Source organism: Entelurus aequoreus, linkage group LG08, assembly GCF_033978785.1.
Source record: "Entelurus aequoreus isolate RoL-2023_Sb linkage group LG08, RoL_Eaeq_v1.1, whole genome shotgun sequence".
NCBI lineage: Eukaryota > Metazoa > Chordata > Actinopteri > Syngnathiformes > Syngnathidae > Entelurus > Entelurus aequoreus.
The window spans coordinates 28745598-28767191 of record NC_084738.1 but is presented as its reverse complement, the minus strand read 5'-3'; the positions used below and the strand labels follow the sequence as shown (position 1 = coordinate 28767191).

Sequence of the window (21594 nt, the reverse complement as noted above, 5' to 3'; positions counted from 1 at the left end):
ATATGTTTGTTGATGTGTTGGTATTAATTTGTTCATATTGTTAGTGTTGATTGTGTACAAAGCCAGGGAATAAGTTATTGGACACAGGAGGAAGTCTTTTGAGGCAGAAACATTATTTTGCATTATTGATTTAAAAAGGGGATTATAGTAATGGTGTTGTGTTGATATTGTTACATAAGCTAATATTAATGGAACAATATCATTAATATAAGGCAATGTAACAATTGTTTTAAAAGAAAATTAACAAATTGGCAAGGTGATATTTTCTTAGTTCATCTAAAATTGTTGTTTTGTGTCTTATTCCTATCATAATCATCAAATTAAGGGATAATCACTCAATTATCTTAAAAAATGTTCAATTACATAGTAGTGGTATCAGCAATACTGGCCATGTATTTGCTTGATATCAAAATGTGCAGGACCCCCCATTCCTGTATGGCTAAATTGAGATGCAACATGAAAGATGTATCACCTGTATTTTATTGAATCATAAGATTGACAAACAACATGACAATGCATGTAATAAATATGTTGAAAAGTATCTTAAATAACTCATATTTTATTTTCATACTTGTGTATGACAACCGAGATAATAAATAGTATAAAAATGCCTTAAATTAATCAAAAGGCAACAGCTAACTGTGCTAAAAGCATAAACATTGACTACTCGTTAAAATCTAGCAAAAACTAATTAATTATTAGTTTTAAATCACTAAACGTGCAAGAGCAAACTGCTAATATATCACTTGCTTGTTTATCCTTCATTCTTTTGCATCAGCAATTCCTCCAGCAGTGATAGCAAAAGTGGCCTCGTTCTCTGGCATATCAGGACTGTAAGGAAACAAGGAAAGGAGAAAAGTATACGGTGGATGAAAATGTCTAAATCCAGATGTCTGATCTTAAAATCTAATTTCCATACCTGTCAAATATTTTGGCAATTCTCATTTCTCCGCGTCCCTTCCTCAAGCTTAACCTTGTGGTGGAGGCGTGGGCCAGGATATGGCCGCCAATCGGTTTTTTGGGATCAGCCTGGAATCTGCCATGGAGGATAACCCAAAATGTCTTCATCAAAGCCTTGAGTTTGGCCAAATAAGATCCACTAAATGTGATATCTTACGTCATTCCTGCACCAGGATCAGCTGTCATTTGGTTGGTAATAAACACAGCAACATTGTACTCTTAAAGACAAATACACATATGTGAGGATCTTCAACAAAGTCTAATTTTATTGCAAACACAAGGGAAATGTTATGTATTATTGCAAGAAGTAATGCTTTAATACTTTGTAATCAACCAGGACAGTTGATGATCTTATTAACCTGTTATGTTACACTGAAATATACATTTGTCAAATAACAAAATAGTGTAGGCAATTTTTCATCGTTGCTTGTTGATTGGTTTGCTCATCTACAGAGATCTTTTTAAATGATTTTGTTAAAATTATTCTTTCTTATAATATCGGAACTTTTTTTAATAAAAAAAACAACAACCTTATGAGTTTTTTTTTTTTCATATAACTATTTAGTGTGGCCCTAATATGCCTTTATTGGATAGGACGTGATTGGAAGATGATGTATAAAACCCCATTACAGGAAGTAGCATAAACAACAAGAAATAAAGAGAAAACCTAATGCTGATGAAAACAAAATCTTGTCACACAGCCAGCAACGTAGTAGTGTAGTGAAGTGAATTATACTTATATAATGTTTTTCTCTAGCGACTCAAAGCGCTTTACATAGTGAAACCCATTATATACACCTTTAATTAAACCAGTGTCGGTGGCAGGTGGATAAGTGTTTCAACCAAGAACACAGCAACAGAGACTGGGATGGTGGAAGCGGAGATCGTACACGGAATCTTCAAGTTGCTGGCACAGCTGCTCTACCAACCGAGCCACAAGCCGTGACAGGCAGTTAATTAATCTGACCCTCACCTCTCCCAATCTGTTTGTTGAAATCAGTATTGTACATACAGTGCATCCAAAAAGTGTTCACAGCGCTTCACTTTTTTCACATTTTGTAATGTTACAGCCTTATTCCAAATTAGAAGAAATACATTTTTCTCTCAGAAGTATACATTCCCCATAATGACAATGTAAAAAGACTTTTAGTTTTTTTTTACTTTTGGCAAATTTATTAGAAATGGAAAAATTAAAAAAATCACATGTACATAAGTATTCACAGCTTTTGCTCAATACTTTGTTGATGCACCTTTGGCAGAATTTACAGCCTCAAATCTTTTTGAATATGATGCCACAAGCTTGGCACACCTATCTTTGGGCAGTTTTGATCATTCCTCTTTGCAGCACCTGTCAAGCTCCATCAGGTTGGATAGGAAGCGTTGCTTTTCATCCAGGATGTCGCCGTACATTGCTGCATTCAACTTAGTCTAGTCAGGAAGGTGACCAATAACCCGATGGTCACTCTGTCAGAGCTACAGCATTCCTCTGTAGAGAGAGGAGAACCTTCCAAAAGGACAACAATTTCTGCAACAATCCACGAATAGTGGCCAGATGGAAGCCATTTCTGCATTTGCCAAAATGCACTGGAAAGACTCTCAGACCATGAGAAACAAAATTGTCTAGTCTGATGAGACAAAGATTGAACACTTTGACGTGAATGCCAAGCATCATGTTTGGAGGAAACCAGGCACCGCTCATCACAAGGCCAATACCATCTCTACAGTGGAACATAGTGGTGACAGCATCATGTTCTAGGGATATATTTCAGCAGCAGAAACTGTTAGATTAGTCATGATAGAGGGAAAAATGATTGCAGCAATGTACAGAGACATCCTGGATGGAAGCTAATGCTTCTCATCTAAACTTATGGAGCTTGATAGGTGCTGCAAAGAGGAATGGGCAAAGAGAAATGGGCGAAACTTCCCAAAGGTGGCATCGTATTCAATAAGACTTGAGGCTGTAATTTCTGCCAAAGGTGCATCAACAAGGCATTGAGCAAATACTGTGAATACCTTACTTATATGTACATGTGATTTTCTTATTTTTACTTAATTTGCAAAATTAAAAAAATTCACATTGTCATTATAAGATATTGTCTGAAGAATTTTAAAGACAAACATGAATTATTACATTTTGGAATTGCCACGATCGGGCAGCTATGCTGCCGCCTGTCTGCTTTGTGTTGCAGTGCCCGGTTTTCGGGCTACAAGGTGGAGCCACCTGCGCGCATACTTGATAACCATTTTTACCTGACCACTTTTTTAAGCTCTCCAGTCCATTCACTCAGTGCAAGTATAAACCTGATGGTTCACCCTTCCAGGTGTGTTCATCTCCTCTGCCTTGGCTCCACTCACGCTTCTCATTCCTGTGGCTCTGCCGTGTACTGTTAACAGTTTCCTCCCTACACCTTTTCTGTGCGTTTCGAGTTTCTTCACACCTTTTGGGTGCTTTCTTGGTTATTTTTCCTCACCCTTTTTTGAGTGCGCTTTCTGTTATTATTCTTATTATTTCTTCTCTGCGTTGGGGTCCTACTCCGGCGAAAGCTGATTGTGACAGGAATAAGCCTGTAACATAACAAAATGTGGAAAAAATGAAACGCTGTGAATACTTTCCAGATGCACTGTATTATCTGATGGCCAGATGCCATGTTGTTGTACGAAAACATACAGTACAATAGCACAATCACTGGGTTCTGTGTAAAAGGTGAAAATAATTACCAACATGGCTCTGATGCAACATTTGTGTGTGTAAAAGATGCTGTAGTTTCTTTAGTCGAGGTGCTACGAACTAGGGCTGTGAATTTTTTGGAACCACACGATTTGATTCTTGGGGGTAACTATTTGATTCAAAATCTATTCTTGATTCAAAATCTATAGTTTTTAATTACATTGGGTGCCAGTTCTATTATGAACTACATTCCTCCATAAAATAGATAACATATCTGATACATTTATATATTACTTAAAAGAAAAATAATCATTACAGGTAAGAAACGCAATTCATTCAAAAATCTAATTTACAATTAAGAGATGGTCATGGTTCAGACCTTCAGAGATCTTCTGCAGCCTGGAGAGCATCTGGGCCAGTTTCTGCTGTCTCTCAGCCAACTCACCTCGGCCTGAGAAGTCCACTCTGAACAGAGCCATGATGGAATCAATGATCTGATGTGCAGACAGCGAGGAAAAAACAATAGGAATCGGTTTTATGAAATATATTACAAATGTCACAAAACTCCTCCATCAGAAAACTTGCTTTTTACCAAAAGCTTAAAGACTCCTCCTTCTTCATGGAATTTGGCAGCTACAAAGTTCAACAGCTCCATCTGATGTTCACCTAAGACAGCAGACAGCGAATGAACGTCTGGAAGAACCACTATTGGTCTACATTTAATTATAACCAAATTTCAGTCAGATGGTAACAAAGCATTAAAGCAAGCATATTTAAAGGCAACATTTAAAAATAGAAACCATTACAGTGTCGCCTCATATGACATAATAAATTATATGAATTACAGCAATTGAACGCCTACCTTTATCAAAATCAATTCATATCATCAAATTGAGACTTTTTTAACAACCACATTCATAAGATATTTCTATTAACAATTAGAGATTGGCATCATTAATTTATTAGTGTTGTGGTAGAATGGAGTGACAGTCCCCCGGCTGGAAAAGTTTGCGCCCAAATTTAAACTGCCTTTAATTTAAGGTTGAATGGAGTGACGTTTTCCAAGCTGACAAAGTTTGTGTCCATATTTAAACTTATTTCAATTTATTGTGAAATGGAGTGAGTTTCCAAATGCTGGCAAAATTACTGCGCTAACCTAAACAGACATCAATTTATGGTCGAATAGTGTGAGATTCCTCAAGAAGACAAACTTAGCGCCCCAACATAAAAGGGGAACTGCGCTTTTAAAAAAAAATGTTGCCTATTGTTTACAATCATTATGAGAGACAAGAAAACATGTCTTTTTTATTAAAGATGATAAAAAAACGCTTCGAAGATGCGGCTAATGTGAGTCATTGTCGTAGCCTTTATCAACTTCAAAGCCCTCCATCAACGTATTGTATACACACTGCAAGTCTATATATTATGTAGTAACAGACACGTTCATACGACTTGTCCAGGTTGTAACCCGCCTTCCGCCCGAATGCAGCTGGGATAGACTCCAGCACCCCCCGTGACCCCGAAAGAGACAAGCGGTACAAAATGGATGGATTGTCAGACACGTTCATAACAATATGCAATATGTACAATATTTTTGTATTTTGGTCAGTTTAGTCATTGCTGGAACAAATTCTTTGGCGCATTTATTTCTGTTTTCATAGTAGCGCACGTCTGACTTTTGGCAACAACCCCTTCCGGATACAAAACCCTTGTGTTTGTTGTAATCATGGCAGATTCAGTAACAAACAACAAAGACGACTATTTTTGGACAAATAAGGATTCACAACCTTATCTTTTTGAAGCTGAATTTATAGAGGATGAACTACTGCTTATAGAAGCCAGCACAAAGGAAAAGTGAGACATTGGAGCAGACGGAAGCCGAGAGAGTGAAAGTGAATCAAAGCTGCAAAATGTGGAACTTGAAGCCAAGCTATTTCGACATAAATGGCATGCATACCCATAATTAACCGGGAAAAACGTCACTGGCCAGCTGGACCAAAAACACAAATGTCCTTCAAGTGAGTCACACTTTATATCGACCATGATACACGCAGCACGTCATGCGTATTATTACAACTAAAGTTCATACGCTGTCTGGCTAACTGTGTACAAACAAAACATGAAATGTGGGATAATACTTTACAGATACTGTAATATAATTGTTCCAAGTTTTTCAGTCAGTACAGATTGATGTCTGTACGCATTGTGTTTTGCATTACAAACTGAAATGCATTATGTGTCGTCGTAGAAGCTAGCTTATCTCCTGCCGTATTTAACTTCTACGGCTAATATGGTAGCTTGACGATGTGTTAGTATGCTAGAATACAGAGTTCCTCAGTGTTTGCATTTTTCTACCGCTTGTCCCTTTTGGGGTTCGCGGGGGGTCGCTGGAGCCCATCTCAGCTACAATCGGGCGGAAGGCGGTGTACACCCTGGACAAGTCGCCACCTCATCACAGCGGTGTTTGCTCTTACAATAACATGTTCGCTACAGATTGGTGATACGGAACTTAAATGAAGTATTGTTGATTGCTTTTTGCATTTTTAAAGTGATTTAGTGGTAGTGATTGCTCCCATTAGCTGCATTTGTAGCCAGCAAGAACGAGCCAATTTTTATGTTAGAAAGCGAAGAAAAAAATGTAAAACTTTTGTATTTTTGTCCCTCTTAATGATTGTTTACGATAGGAAAAAAAAAAAAAAAAAGTGCAGTTCACCTTTAAACTGACTCCAATTTATGGTGGAATGGAGTGAGATTCTTCAGAAAAGCAAAGTTAGTGCCCCAAACCTTTCTGACATTAATTTACAGTGAAATGGATTTATAGTTCTCAGAAAGGCAAACTTAGCGCCCCAACTTAAACTGACTTCAACTTATGGTGGAATAGAATGAGATTCCTCATGCTAGCAAAGTTAGCATCCCAAATTAAACTGACTTCAATTTATGGTCAAATTTTGTGAGGTTCCTCAGGAAGGCAATGTTAGCATCCCATCTTAAATTAATGGTCGAATGGAGTTAGGTTCCTCAGCCTAGCAAAATTAGCACCCCTACTTAAATTGACTTCAATTTATGGTTGCATGGCGTGAGGTTCCCCAGACTGGCAAAGTTAGCGCCCCAACTTAAAATGAGTTCAATGTATGGTTCAATGGAGTGCAGTTTCTCAGTCAGGGAAAGTTAACATTCCAAATTAAGTTGACTGCGGTGAAAAATTAGGCTATAGAGTTATTTTATTTTGTAGGCTTTTGCCACTAAATGTCGAGAGGTTATCTCGGAACTATTCAAGCGTCCTGCCGTTTGTCTAAACAAGGAAGTAATTTGTTAATTGTAGGAAAAAATTGTTAAAATACTTTGGACACTAAGTTTACATTGTGAAATAATTGATTGTTAATTAGTCCAAACATGGATAGGTACATTTTCTTTATGACACATGTCCGTACTAGTATAGGCCCGGGCATAAAGCACGTTGTCGAGGACGGCACCATGGTCCACATTAAACCTGTCTGCAATGTCTCTCAGTCGGTCTGGGCGGCTAGAACCATACATTTATCAATTAAGGTTAATAGGAACAACATAAAATACATAATACTGCATACATAAATATAGCCAAGTAAACAAGAAGACAAAAAAAGTATTTCTGTGTTTTTCAGCATGAGGATACAAGGTGTTCTCTGTGTCTAAGAAGATGACCTTCCCGCCTGAGTAGCCTTCTTCTCCTGGTAGCTGAGCTGTGACTGGACAAAAGTAACATAGCGTATGTTTTATTTGATTGTTGCTATAGAGACCATGTTTTTTTTAATGATGCCTTTCTCACCACAGAGTGTGTGGGAGAGCTGGGTTTTTCCTGTACGGAACTCTGCAGGATAATACCATATTTCATATCATTGTTAGGATCATGTTGAAAATAAGAGACAGTGTTATCAAGAGAATTCTCACCACCAAAGGCCTCTGTGATAGCCATACTCTCTATTCCTCCACCCAGCAGTTTACTGCACAGACAAAACCATAGTCAAATAACAGGTTTGCTATTCAATTTCCATATTTTCACCAGACAGAGTACAAAGACAGCCTTAACTCAAACTCTTGACTGCCGGTTGTAATGTGAAAAACCAACTTTCTCTTGGCGCTGTACTCAAAGGCTGTCTGGAATCCAACATTCTATAATGTAAAGAAGGTCACGCTGTTTACAAAAACAAATGCTTTGCCAATTTATGCAAATGTAAAAACAACAATTTTACCAGCATTTTTCCTGCAGCCTCCTTAATCTTTTCTACTTTTGCTTCCGACAGCCCCTTAATGTTGCACAAAGCCTTGCGAGTGGTCATCTGGATTCCCCTAACGGTGCAAATGCCCACCAATTTGAGCTTTTTGATATCCGCCATATTCTGTGGTGACAGTCAGAAGGAAAAGGGTCAGACATCTCACAACTAAATATTGCTTAGGAGGGGATATTTAGGCTAGTTGCGCTTACTACAGGGCTTCACAAAAACAAAACTGTGAACCACTTTCACACCTAAATTCTAAATACTAGCGATGTGATGCTCTTGAACCAGCTTTTGAACGCCTCTTTTAGAAAAAAAGTAAAAGTCAAATGAAAGTATCAGTATTTGGATTCACTTTTCTGGATTATTGTTCTGATGTAGATAGATACGTAAAGTAGTTCAGGCCTAAACACACACCAGGGTAATAATTTTGTATTCACATTTTTATAATGTTCTAATTTATATTCTAGTATTAATCATATTTTTTAAAAACATATATAAATTTTATTCTTACCGTATTGTTAAAATACTCTTGTGATACACATTTTTTTAGGTGAGGGCAAATTCCAAAGAGAAATGTCACTGTCAATCATGGGGATATGGCACCACCTTATTGAATGTATACAATGAAGACAAAAAAAAAATACAATGAAGCCAGTGTTCTGAAAAAATGTGCTGCGTCATAAAAAAATACAACCAGTTACGTGATCCAACATAAGTAATGAACACATTTCTGAAATATGTCCTAGAAAAGTGCTTTTGTATTTTTTATTATTATTCATACATGAGCTTGTCAAAGTACTTAATGCTGACATTCATTATGTCACCATACACCATAGCCTGTATGTAGACAAACAACCAGCCATGCATTTCAGATTAATCACGGTTTATACCGTTTTTGTTTTGGTTTGTTTCCTGGTATCTAAAACATTGCTAAAAAAATAACCACATTACATCAACTTTTTTTTTAACCTTAATTGCTAGTTATTTTGTTCGAGGAAACCTTTAGCATTACAGCGCATGAGTGAGCATGCTCAGTAGTATTGGACAGTAAATTTTTATAGGTAGCAAATTTTTCCAGAACACTGGCTCCCTTTTAAGAGCCATTAATCCCATTTCAACTAAGTACTGGCAATTTTTGCTGCCATTTTACTCAAAAACTCACGCTGCATTGATGCATCTTTGCTGCTCAATTAGCCTCACTGGCCAGGGCGAGTCAGCTATGCTGCCCTGGCTGGTGTCACGTGTTGGTTATAAATCATTAGCTCAGAGGAGAAGCAATCACATTAATAATATGACTTTTTTTTTGTACTTGTCTTTATTACGTCCATGAATGTACTGTGGAATGAGTGACGGTGAATTGTTTTTGACTTGATATCTTTTCAGTCTTTATATTCAAAAAGTCCTGTCAACTTATAGGGGCACTGCATTTTTGGGAATTTTGTCAATTTTTTCACAATCCTTATGTGAGACAACATGATTTCCTTTTTTATGCATTCAAACTAGTAAAACAAATGCTGGCAAAAATCAGCTTACAATGGATATATTGGGAGTCACTTTATTCTGCCTATAAAGCGCTCTACAAACATCCAAACACTTCCACCAACGTTTTATATACATGCTGTAAGTACAAAACCCAAAACCAGTGAAGTTGGCACGTTGTGTAAATCGTAAATAAAACAGAATACAAATCAATTTCAACTTATATGCAATCGAATAGACTGCAAAGACTAGATATTTAAAGGCCTACTGAAACCCACTACTACCGACCACGCAGTCTGATAGTTTATATATCAATGATGAAATCTTAACATTATAACACATGCCAATACGGCCGGGTTAACTTATAAAGTGACACTTTAAATTTGCCGCTAAACTTCCGGTTCGAAACGCCTCTGAGGATGACGTATGCGCGTGACGTAGCCCGGGGAACAGAGGTATGCCTTCCCCATTGAATACAATACAAAAAAGCTCTGTTTTCATTTCATAATTCCACAGTATTCTGGACATCTGTGTTCGTGAATCTGTTGCAATTATGTTCATTGCATTATGGAGAAAGAAGCTGAGCAAGCAAAGAAGAAAGTTGTCGGTGCGAAACGGACGTATTTTTCGAACGAAGTCAGCAACAACAGTACACAGCCGGCGCGTCTTTGTTTACATTCCCGAAAGATGCAGTCAAGATGGAAGAACTCGGATAACAGAGACTCTAACCAGGAGGACTTTTGACTTCGATACATAGACGCCTGTAGAGAACTGGGACAACACAGACTCTTACCAGGATTACTTTGATTTGGATGACAAAGACGCAGACGTGCTACCGTGAGTATGCAGCTTTGGCTTCTAAACATTTGATCGCTTGACCGTATGTGCGCAACTTTTTTTTTGCGTATGTACGTAACTTTTTAAAAATATATAAGCTTTATGAACCTTGGGTTAGGTGAACGGTCTTTTGGGCTGAGTGATTGTGTGTGTTGATCAGGTGTTTGAATTGTATTGGCGTGTTCTATGGAGCTAGGAGCTAGCATAGGAGCTAGAAGTTAGCATAACAAAGACGTAGGTGTTTTTATGCAGGATTAATTTGTGGCATATTAAATATAAGCCTGGTTGTGTTGTGGCTAATAGAGTATATATATGTCTTGTGTTTATATACTGTTGTAGTCATTCCCAGCTGAATATCAGGTACCGTGAGTATGCAGCCTTGGCTGCTAAACATTTGATAGCTTGACCGTATGTGCGCGTCACGTACGTAACTTTTTAAAAATATATAAGCTTTATGAACCTTGGGTTAGGTGAACGGTCTTTTGGGCTGAGTGATTGTGTGTGTTGATCAGGTGTTTGAATTGTATTGGCGTGTTCTATGGAGCTAGGAGCTAGCAGAAGAGCTAGGAGCTAGCATAACAAACACGTAGGTGTTTTTATGCAGGATTAATTTGTGGCATATTAAATATAAGCCTGGTTGTGTTGTGGCTAATAGAGTATATATATGTCTTGTGTTTATTTACTGTTGTAGTCATTCCCAGCTGAATATCAGGTACCGTGAGTATGCAGCCTTGGCTGCTAAACATTTGATAGCTTGACCGTATGTGCGCGTCACGTACGTAACTTTTTAAAAAATATATAAGCTTTATGAACCTTGGGTTAGGTGAACGGTCTTTTGGGCTGAGTGATTGTGTGTGTTGATCAGGTGTTTGAATTGTATTGGCGTGTTCTATGGAGCTAGGAGCTAGCAGAGGAGCTAGGAGCTAGCATAACAAACACGTAGGTGTTTTTATGCAGGATTAATTTGTGGCATATTAAATATAAGCCTGGTTGTTTTGTGGCTAATAGAGTATATATATGTCTTGTGTTTATTTACTGTTGTAGTCATTCCCAGCTGAATATCAGGTACCGTGAGTATGCAGCCTTGGCTGCTAAACATTTGATAGCTTGACCGTATGTGCGCGTCACGTACGTAACTTTTTAAAAATATATAAGCTTTATGAACCTTGGGTTAGGTGAACGGTCTTTTGGGCTGAGTGATTGTGTGTGTTGATCAGGTGTTTGAATTGTATTGGCGCGTTCTATGGAGCTAGGAGCTAGCAGAGGAGCTAGGAGCTAGCATAACAAACACGTAGGTGTTTTTATGCAGGATTAATTTGTGGCATATTAAATATAAGCCTGGTTGTGTTGTGGCTAATAGAGTATATATATGTCTTGTGTTTATTTACTGTTGTAGTCATTCCCAGCTGAATATCAGGTCACCCCCGGCTCTCACTGCATCTTCCCTATCTGAATAGCTTCAACTCCCCACTAGTCCTTCACTTGCACTTTACTCATCCACAAATCTTTCATCCTCGCTCAAATTAATAGGGAAATTGTCGCTTTCTCGGTCCGAATCTCTCTCACTTCATGCGGCCATCATTGTAAACAATAGGGAACTTTGCGCATATGTTCAATTGACTACGTCACGCTACTTCCGGTAGGGGCAAGCCTTTTTTTATCAGATACCAAAAGTTGCGATCTTTATCGTCGTTGTTCTATACTAAATCCTTTCAGCAAAAATATGGAAATATCGCGAAATGATCAAGTATGACACATAGAATAGATCTGCTATCCCCGTTTAAATAAAAAAAATTCATTTCAGTAGGCCTTTAATGTTCGAACTGAGAAACTTTTTTTGTTGTTGCAAATAATCATTTAAGGCCTACTGAAATGAAATGTTCTTATTTAAACGGGGATAGCAGATCCATTCTATGTGTCATACTTGATCATTTCGCGATATTGCCATATTTTTGCTGAAAGGATTTAGTAGAGAACATCGACGATAAAGTTTATATAGATAGAAAAGCCTTACCTGTACCGGAAGTAGCATGACGTCAGTGGTTGAACATTTGCACATTGTTTACACCAGCAGCGAGAGCGATTCGGACCGAGAAAGCGACGATTACCCCATTAATTTGAGCCAGGATGAAAGATTCGTGGATGAGGAAAGTGAGAGTGAAGGATTAGAGTGCAGTGCAGGACGTATCTTTTTTCGCTCTGACCGTAACTTAGGTACAAGTGATCATTGGATTCCACACTCTCTCCTTTTTCTATTGTGGATCACGGATTTGTATTTTAAACCACCTCGGATACTACATCCTCTTGAAAATGAGATTTGAGAACGCGAAATGGACATTCACAGTGACTTTTATCTCCACGACAATACATTGGCGAAACACTTTAGCTACGGAGCTAACGTGATAGCATCGTGCTTAACTGCATATAGAACAGACGAAATAAGCCCCTGACTGGAAGGATAGACAGAAGATCAACAATGCTACCAAACCCTGGACCTGTAACCACACGGTTAATGCTGTGCCGCCTGACGAAGCCTAGCAATGCTGTTGCTAACGACGCCATTGAAGCTAACTTAGCTACAGGACCTCGACAGAGCTATGCTAAAAACATTAGCTCTCCACCTACGCCAGCCCTCATCTGCTCATCACCACCCATGCTCACCTGCGTTCCAGCGATCGACGACGCGACAAAAAACTTCACCCGATCATCGATGTGGTCGGCGGCCCGGAGACGGAGGAAGTCAAGGTGAGGACAGCGGCGCGGCGGCGGGCGTTGTAGTTTTCGGCGACACCCCGGCCGCCATCAGAGTCGGCAAGAAACATATATTTCCCCAAAGTTACGTACGTGACATGCACATAGCGCAACGCACGTACGGGCAAGCGATCAAATGTTTGGAAGCCAAAGCTGTACTCACGGTAGCGCGTCTGCTATCCAACTCAAAGTCCTCCTGGTTGTGTTGCTGTAGCCAGCCGCTAATACACCGATCCCACCTACAGCTTTCTTCTTTGCAGTCTCCATTGTTAATTGAACAAATTGCAAATGATTCACCAACACAGATGTCCAGAATACTGTGGAATTTAGCGATGAAAACAGACGACTTAAGCTGGCTACCGTGCTATTCCAAAATGTCTGGTTCAACCAGTGACGTCACGCGCAAACGTCATCATACAGAGACGTTTTCAGCCGGGAGTTTCCCGGGAAATTTAAAATTGCACTTTATAAGTTAACCCGGCCGTATTGGCATGTGTTGCAATGTTAAGATTTCATCATTGATGTATAAACTATCAGACTGCGTGGTCGGTAGTATGGGTTGCAATGTTAAGATTCCATCCATCCATCCATCTTCTTCCGCTTATCCGAGGTCGGGTCGCAGGGTTAGCGGCCTAAGCAGGGAAGCCCAGACTTCCCTCTCCTCAGCCACTTCGTCCAGCTCCTCCCGGGGGATCCCGAGGCGTTCCCAGGCCAGCCGGGAGACATAGTCTTCCCAACGTGTCCTGGGTCTTACCCGTGGCCTCCTATCGGTCGGACGTGCCCTAAACACCTCCCTAGGGAGGCTCTCGGGTGGCATCCTGACCAGATGCCCGAACCACCTCATCTGGCTCCTCTCCATGTGGAGGAGCAGCGGCTTTACTTTGAGCTTCTCCCGGATGGCAGAGCTTCTCACCCTATCTCTAAGGGAGAGCCCCGACACCCGGCGGAGGAAACTCATTTCGGCCGCTTGTACCCGTGATCTTGTTCTTTCGGTCATAACCCAAAGCTCATGACCATAGGTGAGGATGGGAACGCAGATCGACCGGTAAATTGAGAGCTTTGCCTTCCGGCTCAGCTCCTTCTTCACCACAACGGATCGATACAGCGTCCGCATTACTGAAGACGCCGCACCGATCTGCCTGTCGATCTCACGATCCACTCTTCCCTCACTCGTGAACAAGACTCCGAGGTACTTGAACTCCTCCAGTTGGGGCAAGGTCTCCTCCGAAACCCGGAGATGGCACTCCACCCTTTTCCGGGCGAGAACCATGGACTCGGACTTGGAGGTGCTGATTCTCATCCCAGTCGCTTCACACTCAGCTGCGAACCGATCCAGTGAGAGCTGAAGATCCTGGCCAGATGAAGCCATCAGGACCACATCATCTGCAAAAAGCAGAGACCTAATCCTGCAGCCACCAAACCAGATCCCCTCAACGCCCTGACTTCGCCGAGAAATTCTGTCCATAAAAGTTATAAACAGAATCGGTGACAAAGGGCAGCCTTGGCGGAGTCCAACCCTCACTGGAAACGTATCCGACTTACTGCCGGCAATGCGGACCAACCTCTGGCACTGATCATACAGGGAGCGGACCGCCACAATCAGACAGTCCGATACCCATACTCTCTGAGCACTCCCCACAGGACTTCCCGAGGGACACGGTCGAATGCTTTCTCCAAGTCCACAAAACACATGTAGACTGGTTGGGCAAACTCCCATGCACCCTCAAGGACCCTGCCGAGAGTATAGAGCTGGTCCACAGTTCCACGACCAGGACGAAAACCACACTGTTCCTCCTGAATCTGAGGTTCGACTATCCGGCGTAGCCTCCTCTCCAGTACACCTGAATAGACCTTACCGGGAAGGCTGAGAAGTGTGATCCCACGATAGTTAGAACACACCCTCCGGTTCCCCTTCTTAAAGAGAGGAACCACCACCCCGGTCTGCCAATCCAGAGGTACCGCCCCCGATGTCCACTCGATGCTGCAGAGTCTTGTCAACCAAGACAGCCCAACAGCATCCAGAGCCTTAAGGAACTCCGGGCGGATCTTATCCACCCCCGGGGCCTTGCCACCGAGGAGCTTTTTAAATACCTCAGCAACCTCAGCCCCAGAAATAAGAGAGCCCACCACAGATTCCCCAGGCACTGCTTCCTCATAGGAAGACGTGTTGGTGGGATTGAGGAGGTCTTCGAAGTATTCCCTCCACCGATCCACAACATCCGCAGTCGAGGTCAGCAGAACACCATCCTCACCATACATGGTGTTGATAGTGCACTGCTTCCCCTTCCTGAGGCGGCGGAAAGTGGTCCAGAATCGCTTCGAAGCCGTCCGGAAGTCGTTTTCCATGGCCTCCCCGAACTCCTCCCATGTCCGAGTTTTTGCCTCCGCGACCGCTGAAGCCGCACACCGCTTGGCCTGTCGGTACCTGTCCGCTGCCTCAGGAGTCCTATGAGCCAAAAGAACCCGGTAGGACTCCTTCTTCAGCTTGACGGCATCCCTCACCGCCGGTGTCCACCAACGGGTTCTACCAACGGGTTCTAGGATTACCGCCACGACAGGCACCAACTACCTTGCGGCCACAGCTCCAACCAGCCGCCTCGACAATAGCGGCGCGGAACATGGTCCATTCGGACTCAATGTCCAGCACCTCCCTCGTGACATGTTCAAAGTTCTTCCGGAGGTGGGAATTGAAACTCTCTCTGACAGGAGACTCTGCCAGACGTTCCCAGCAAACCCTCACAATGCGTTTGGGCCTGCCAGGTCTGTCCGGCATCCTCCCCCACCATTGCAGCCAACTCACCACCAGGTGGTGATCGGTAGAAAGCTCTGCCCCTCTCTTCACCCGAGTGTCCAAAACATGAGGCCACAAATCCGATGACACAACTACAAAGTCGATCATGGAACTGCGGCCTAGGGTGTCCTGGTGCCAAGTGCACATATGGACACCCTTATGTTTGAACATGGTGTTTGTTATGGACAATCTGTGACGAGCACAAAAGTCCAATAACAAAACACCGCTCGGGTTCAGATCCGGGCTGCCATTCTTCCCAATCACGCCTCTCCAGGTTTCACTGCCGCTGCCAACATGAGCATTGAAGTCCCCCAGTAGAACGAGGGAATCACCCGGGGGAGCACTCTCAAGTACTCCCTCGAGCGAATCCAAAAAGGGTGGGTACTCTGAGCTGCGGTTTGGCGCGTAAACGCAAACCACAGACAAGACCCGTTCCCCCACCCGAAGGCGGAGGGAAGCTACCCTCTCGTCCACCGGGTTGAACTCCAACGTGCAGGCTCTGAGCCGGGGGGAAACAAGAATTGCCACCCCAGCCCGTCGCCTCTCACTGCCGGCAACGCCAGAGTGGAAGAGAGTCCAGCCCCTCTCGAGAGAACTGGTTCCAGAGCCCTTGCTGTGCGTCGAAGTGAGTCCAACTATATCTAGCCGGAACTTCTCCACCTCGCGCACTAGCTCAGGCTCCTTCCCCCCCAGCGAGGTGACGTTCCACGTCCCAAGAGCTAGCTTCTGTAGCCGAGGATCGGACCGCCAAGTGCCCTGCCTTCGGCCCCCGACCTCTATGACCCCTGCTATGGGTGGTGAGCCCATTGGAGGGGGGACCCACGTTGCCACTTCGGGCTGTGCCCGGCCGGGCCCCATGGGGACAGGCCCGGCCACCAGGCGCTCGCCATCGTGCCCCACCTCCGGGCCTGTCTCCAGAGGAGGGCCCCGGTGACCCGCGTCCGGGCGAGGGAAATCTGGGTCTTTTGTTTTTATTTTTCATGGAGGTCTTCGAGCTGCTCTTTGTCTGATCCCTCACCTAGGACCAGTTTGTCTTGGGAGACCCTACCAGGGGGCATAAATCCCCCGGACAGCATAGCTCCTAGGATCATTGGGACACGCAAACTCCTCTACCACGGTAAGGTGGCAGCTCAGAGAGGATGTTAAGATTTCATCATTGATATATAAACTATCAGACTGCGTGGTCGGTAGTAGTGGGTTTCAGTAGGCCTTTAACTTAAAATTTAACGGCAGCAACACATTGCAAAACAGTTGGCACAGGGGCATTTTTACCACTGTGTTACATGACCTTTTACGTTTTAACTACACTAAGTAAACGTTTGGGAACTGAGGAGACCAATTTTTGAAGCTTTTCAGGTGGAATTCTTTCCCAATCTTGCTTGATGTACAGCTTAAGTTGTTCAACAGTCCGGGGTCTCCGTTGTCGTTGCCGCGCTCTTTTACTACGAAGTCACTCTGTTGTAACACGTGCAGAATGTGGCTTGGCATTGTCTTGCTGAAATAAGCAGGGGCGTCCATGAAAAAGACGTTGCTTGGATGTAAGGCTGGGCGATATATCGATATACTCGATATATCGCGGATTTGTCTCTGTGTGATATAGAAAATGACTATATCGTGATATTCGAGTATACGTTCTCACGCAGTTGCTTTTAGCTGCGGGGCATTAAACTGCATGCGTTTCTCACTCTTTCCTGTCTCTCCTTCTCACAGAGACTTTAAAACAAGCGCACCTTCTTACATACGTCACATGAGCAACGTCACACGCTCCCGCGGAGCAGACAGGTAGCGACATGGTAACGTTAACTGTGATGCTAACAGCTAACGGTGTGGTTTGAGTGGTAATACGAGAGAAAGAAGGTGTGAATCTGGTAACAAATGGAGGAATAATTAAATCCCAAGAAAAACAGCACGGGGTCCATCATCTGACGGTGGTTTGGCTTCAAGCGGGAATATGTCTTTACATGTCAACATCTCCGTTCGGTGCCACACCAACTAAATGCCGAAGCAACTATTTCCACATCAACACCGTAGGACATATACTATTGGATATGCAGCTCATTTTTATGTGACACTTATTGAAATATCTTGTGTGTCATCATGCACAAAAGTGCACTTATAGCTTGTTTTAAAATGTCTCTGACAATCTTGCACTTTCTGTTTTGAAATGACATGAATGTTTGTGCCACTGCTTAATAACTGTTTAATAAATACAGTTTTGCTAAATTGACTTAGTTGAGATTTCCCTCTCTGCATGAAAGTTTAAAATGAGCATATATTAATGCAGTATGAACAAGAATGTTTTAATGTAGACACATAGAATCATCATACTGCTGTGATTATATGTATCAAGTGTTCATTCAAGGCTAAGGCAAAATATCGAGATATATATTGTGTATCGTGGTATGGCCTAAAAATATCGAGATATTAAAAAAAGGCCATATCGCCCAGCCCTACTTGGATGGCAACATATGTTGCTCCAAAACCTGTATGTACCTTTCAGCATTAATGGTGCCTTCACAGATGTGTAAATTACCCATGCCTTGGGCACTAATACACCCCCATACCATCACAGATGCTGGCTTTTGAACTTTGCACCTATAACAGTCCGATTGGTTCCTTTACTCTTTGGTCCGGGGGACACGACGACCACAGTTTCCAAAAACAATTTGAATTGTGGACTCATCAAACCACAGAACACTTTTTCACTTTGCATCAGTCCATCTTAGATGAGCTCGGGCCCAGCGTAGCCAGCGGCGTTTCTGGGTGTTGTTGATAAAGGGCTTTCGCTTTGCATAGTAGTGTTTTAACTTGCACTTACAGATGTAGCGACGAACTGTAGTTACTGACAGTGGTTTTCTGAAATGTTCCTGTGCCCATGTGGGGATATCCTTTACACACTGATGTCAGTTTTTGATGCAGTACCACCTGAGGGATCAAAGGTCACGGCATTCAATGTTGGTTTTCGGCCTTGCCGCTTACGTGCAGTGATTTCTCCAGATTCACTGAACCTTTTGATGATATTACGGACCGTAGGTGGTGAAATCTCTAAATTCCTTGCAATAGCTTGTTGAGAAATGCTGTTCTTAAACAGTTCGACAATTTGCTCAGGCATTTGTTCACAAAGTGGTGACCCTCGCCCCATCCTTGTTTGTGAATGACTAAGCATTTCATGGAAGCTGCTTTTATACCCAATCATGGCACCCATCTGTTCCCAATTAGCCTGTTCACCTGTGGAATGTTCCAAATAAGTGTTTGATGAGCATTCCTCAACTTTCTCAGTCTTTTTCACCACTTGTGCCAGCTTTTTTGAAACATGTTGCAGGCATCAAATTCCAAATGAGTTAGTATTTGCAAAACATAAAGTTTACCAGCTCGAACATTAAGTATTTTGTCTTTGCAGTGTATTCAATTGAATATAGGTTGAAAAGGATTTGCAAATCATTGTATTCTGTTTTTATTTACGATTTACACAACATCCTAACGGCAGCACGGTGGCAGAGGGGTTAGTGCGTCTGTCTCACAATACGAAGGTCCTGAGTAGTCGTGAGTTCAATCCCGGCCTCAGGATCTTTCTGTGTGGAGTTTGCATGTTCTCCCCGTGACTGCGTGGGTTCCCTCCGGGTACTCCGGCTTCCTCCCACCTCCAAAGACATGCACCTGGGGATAGGTTGATTGGCAACACTAAATTGGCCCTAGTGTGTGAATGTGAGTGTGAATGTTGTCTGTCTATCTGTGTTGGCCCTGCGATGAGGTGGCGACTTGTCCAGGGTGTACCCCGCCTTCCGCCCGATTGTAGCTGAGATAGGCTCCAGCGCCCCCCGCGACCCCGAAGGGAATAAGCGGTAGAAAATGGATGGATGGATGGACAACATCCTAACTTCACTGGTTTTGGGTTTTGTATATATGTAATGAAGTAACAGGCACACTCATAACAACATGTAATATTTACGTATTTTGCATATTAATTTCATAGGCGCATCACAACGTTCGCTTTTCCTTCAACAACAACACTGACTACAACTCATGCAGAATTCATGACAGCCAACAAACATAATAAAGCGTCACCTACTGTACAAAGTCTGCTATCACTGGGATGCCGACTGTTAGGATGTTGATATATTCTTGTTTAGCTGGAGAATGACTCATGCTCGCATAGAAAAAGAGGGTGGAACCGAGGGTCTTTCGCCATTTCCAGGTCAAAGTTGGCTGTCAAAGTGTACCTTCTTGGTTTATGTCCACATAAATATCCAGGTGAGAGGCATGATTTATAATATATAATTAACTTTTACCAGCTTAGAGGGGACAGAGCAGCTCCCCAGCTCATGTCAATACAACAACACAAGCTATAGTTACCTCTCGCTGATCAATTTGCCGCTAAAGGTAAGTCCTTAACATTAGCGCTTAATATAACATTGCTAATTATTTGTTAATATTCAGTCCGCAAAATGTAAATGGAGTATTGTTTTGCAGTTTTTAGATATCTATAGTGGGTTTTATGGGCGGAAATGACGCCATGCTCCCATTGGCTCCAATGTAAGCTGACAGTGCTAAATTTTATTTAAGATTTTATTTACAAGATAGAATGGATTATAAAAGACACATGTTCTTCTCTCACATAAGGATTTTTAACTATAGGCACTCTTTTGAAAAAAAAAGAAGTGTTGTTCCCTTAAGACAATGACAAGGTCCTTGAACACTGAAAATGGAAACGAGGAGCTTAACAATAATGATAATAAACAGTGGGCATTCTTAAAAATGAAATCACGTTGCCACAAATAAAAACGTCTCAGGGTCTCGCAATCTTATTTCTAAGCAATAAAACTGTGTTTGGCGTTTTTTAAGGAATTGTGCAGCCTACTCACAATGCCATGCTTCTGTAGGAGGTCAATGTCTTGGAAAAAGGACTCCTGTTTGTATGGAGACAAAAAAACTGTTAAGACTGTCACTGACAGTCAACCTGGCTAATGAAGAGGGTGGTTTGTTATTCAGTTAGCATCCAACTGTAAGCTAGCCCGTCATTAAAAGCAAAAAAATGTATACATTTCTCCAAATCTTACCTCCTCGTCCTGAAATGTAGCGTCATCTTCGACAACTTGATCTTCTGACATTTTCATTCTGAATGCTACTCGTTTGGCCTAGCTTGATCTTAGTTCAAGGAGCTTAAGCCCAGCTAGAGCACTATTCCACAACAAAATGAAAAATATGAACGGCTATTTGGTCTTTTAAAGTGGAACAGAAGCAACAGTAGTTAGCGACACCTTTAAAAGCAGCTCAATATCAGTACGTTTTGAAATCAATAGAGCTATTGTTGTTTCGTCGAGTTGTTAGTGGCGGGAACGTCTTGATTATGCTACGTTCAGGGGAAATTGGATTTTCTGTTCCTTTACCAACAGGCTCATGAATGTTTGGTTTAAATGCTGGAGAAAAGTTCACTCTTACATTTGTTCTTATTGTGGCCTATGTGTGTAGAATTCATTAGGTGTTTATTAAGCAATGTATTAATTTAACTTTTAATCCACTTGGAGCTTTTGTGCTATTTGCATGTTGAAAATGCTTGACTATCTATCTAATGCAGAATGTCATGTGTTGTGGACTGCTGCTATAAAGGGGTGTCATCTATCAGCCGTTTGTAAAAAATGTACACTGACAAGTCATTATTTAGAGTTAACTGGGCTGCAGAGCCATCTTCAACATATTAGAGTAGGTAAAAGATGTAATTTACTTTACACCAATGGTTGCAAAAACACTATCATATTACTATACTACAATTGGTGTTAAACAAAAGACCTCAGTGGAATAATGCACATACACAAATAAATAGTATACATAGCCATGTCCAAGAAAGACACTTT

At 42.0% G+C, this 21594-nt stretch overlaps 1 protein-coding gene across 1 annotated transcript; it reads right to left on the bottom strand.

Moving 5' to 3' along the window:
- Nucleotides 1–473: 473 nt before the first annotated feature.
- dmc1 (DNA meiotic recombinase 1) lies at nt 474–21097 on the bottom strand. Its single transcript, XM_062054955.1, has 13 exons — nt 20800–21097; nt 20605–20649; nt 7858–8004; nt 7695–7777; nt 7556–7608; nt 7434–7475; nt 7281–7353; nt 7060–7151; nt 4221–4294; nt 4008–4122; nt 1118–1178; nt 920–1036; nt 474–831 (listed from the first exon to the last, which is right to left on the bottom strand). Exons 1-13 carry the CDS (start codon nt 20854–20856, stop codon nt 762–764), a joined length of 1029 nt encoding a protein of 342 aa, XP_061910939.1. The 5' UTR covers nt 20857–21097; the 3' UTR covers nt 474–761.
- Nucleotides 21098–21594: the final 497 nt, after the last annotated feature.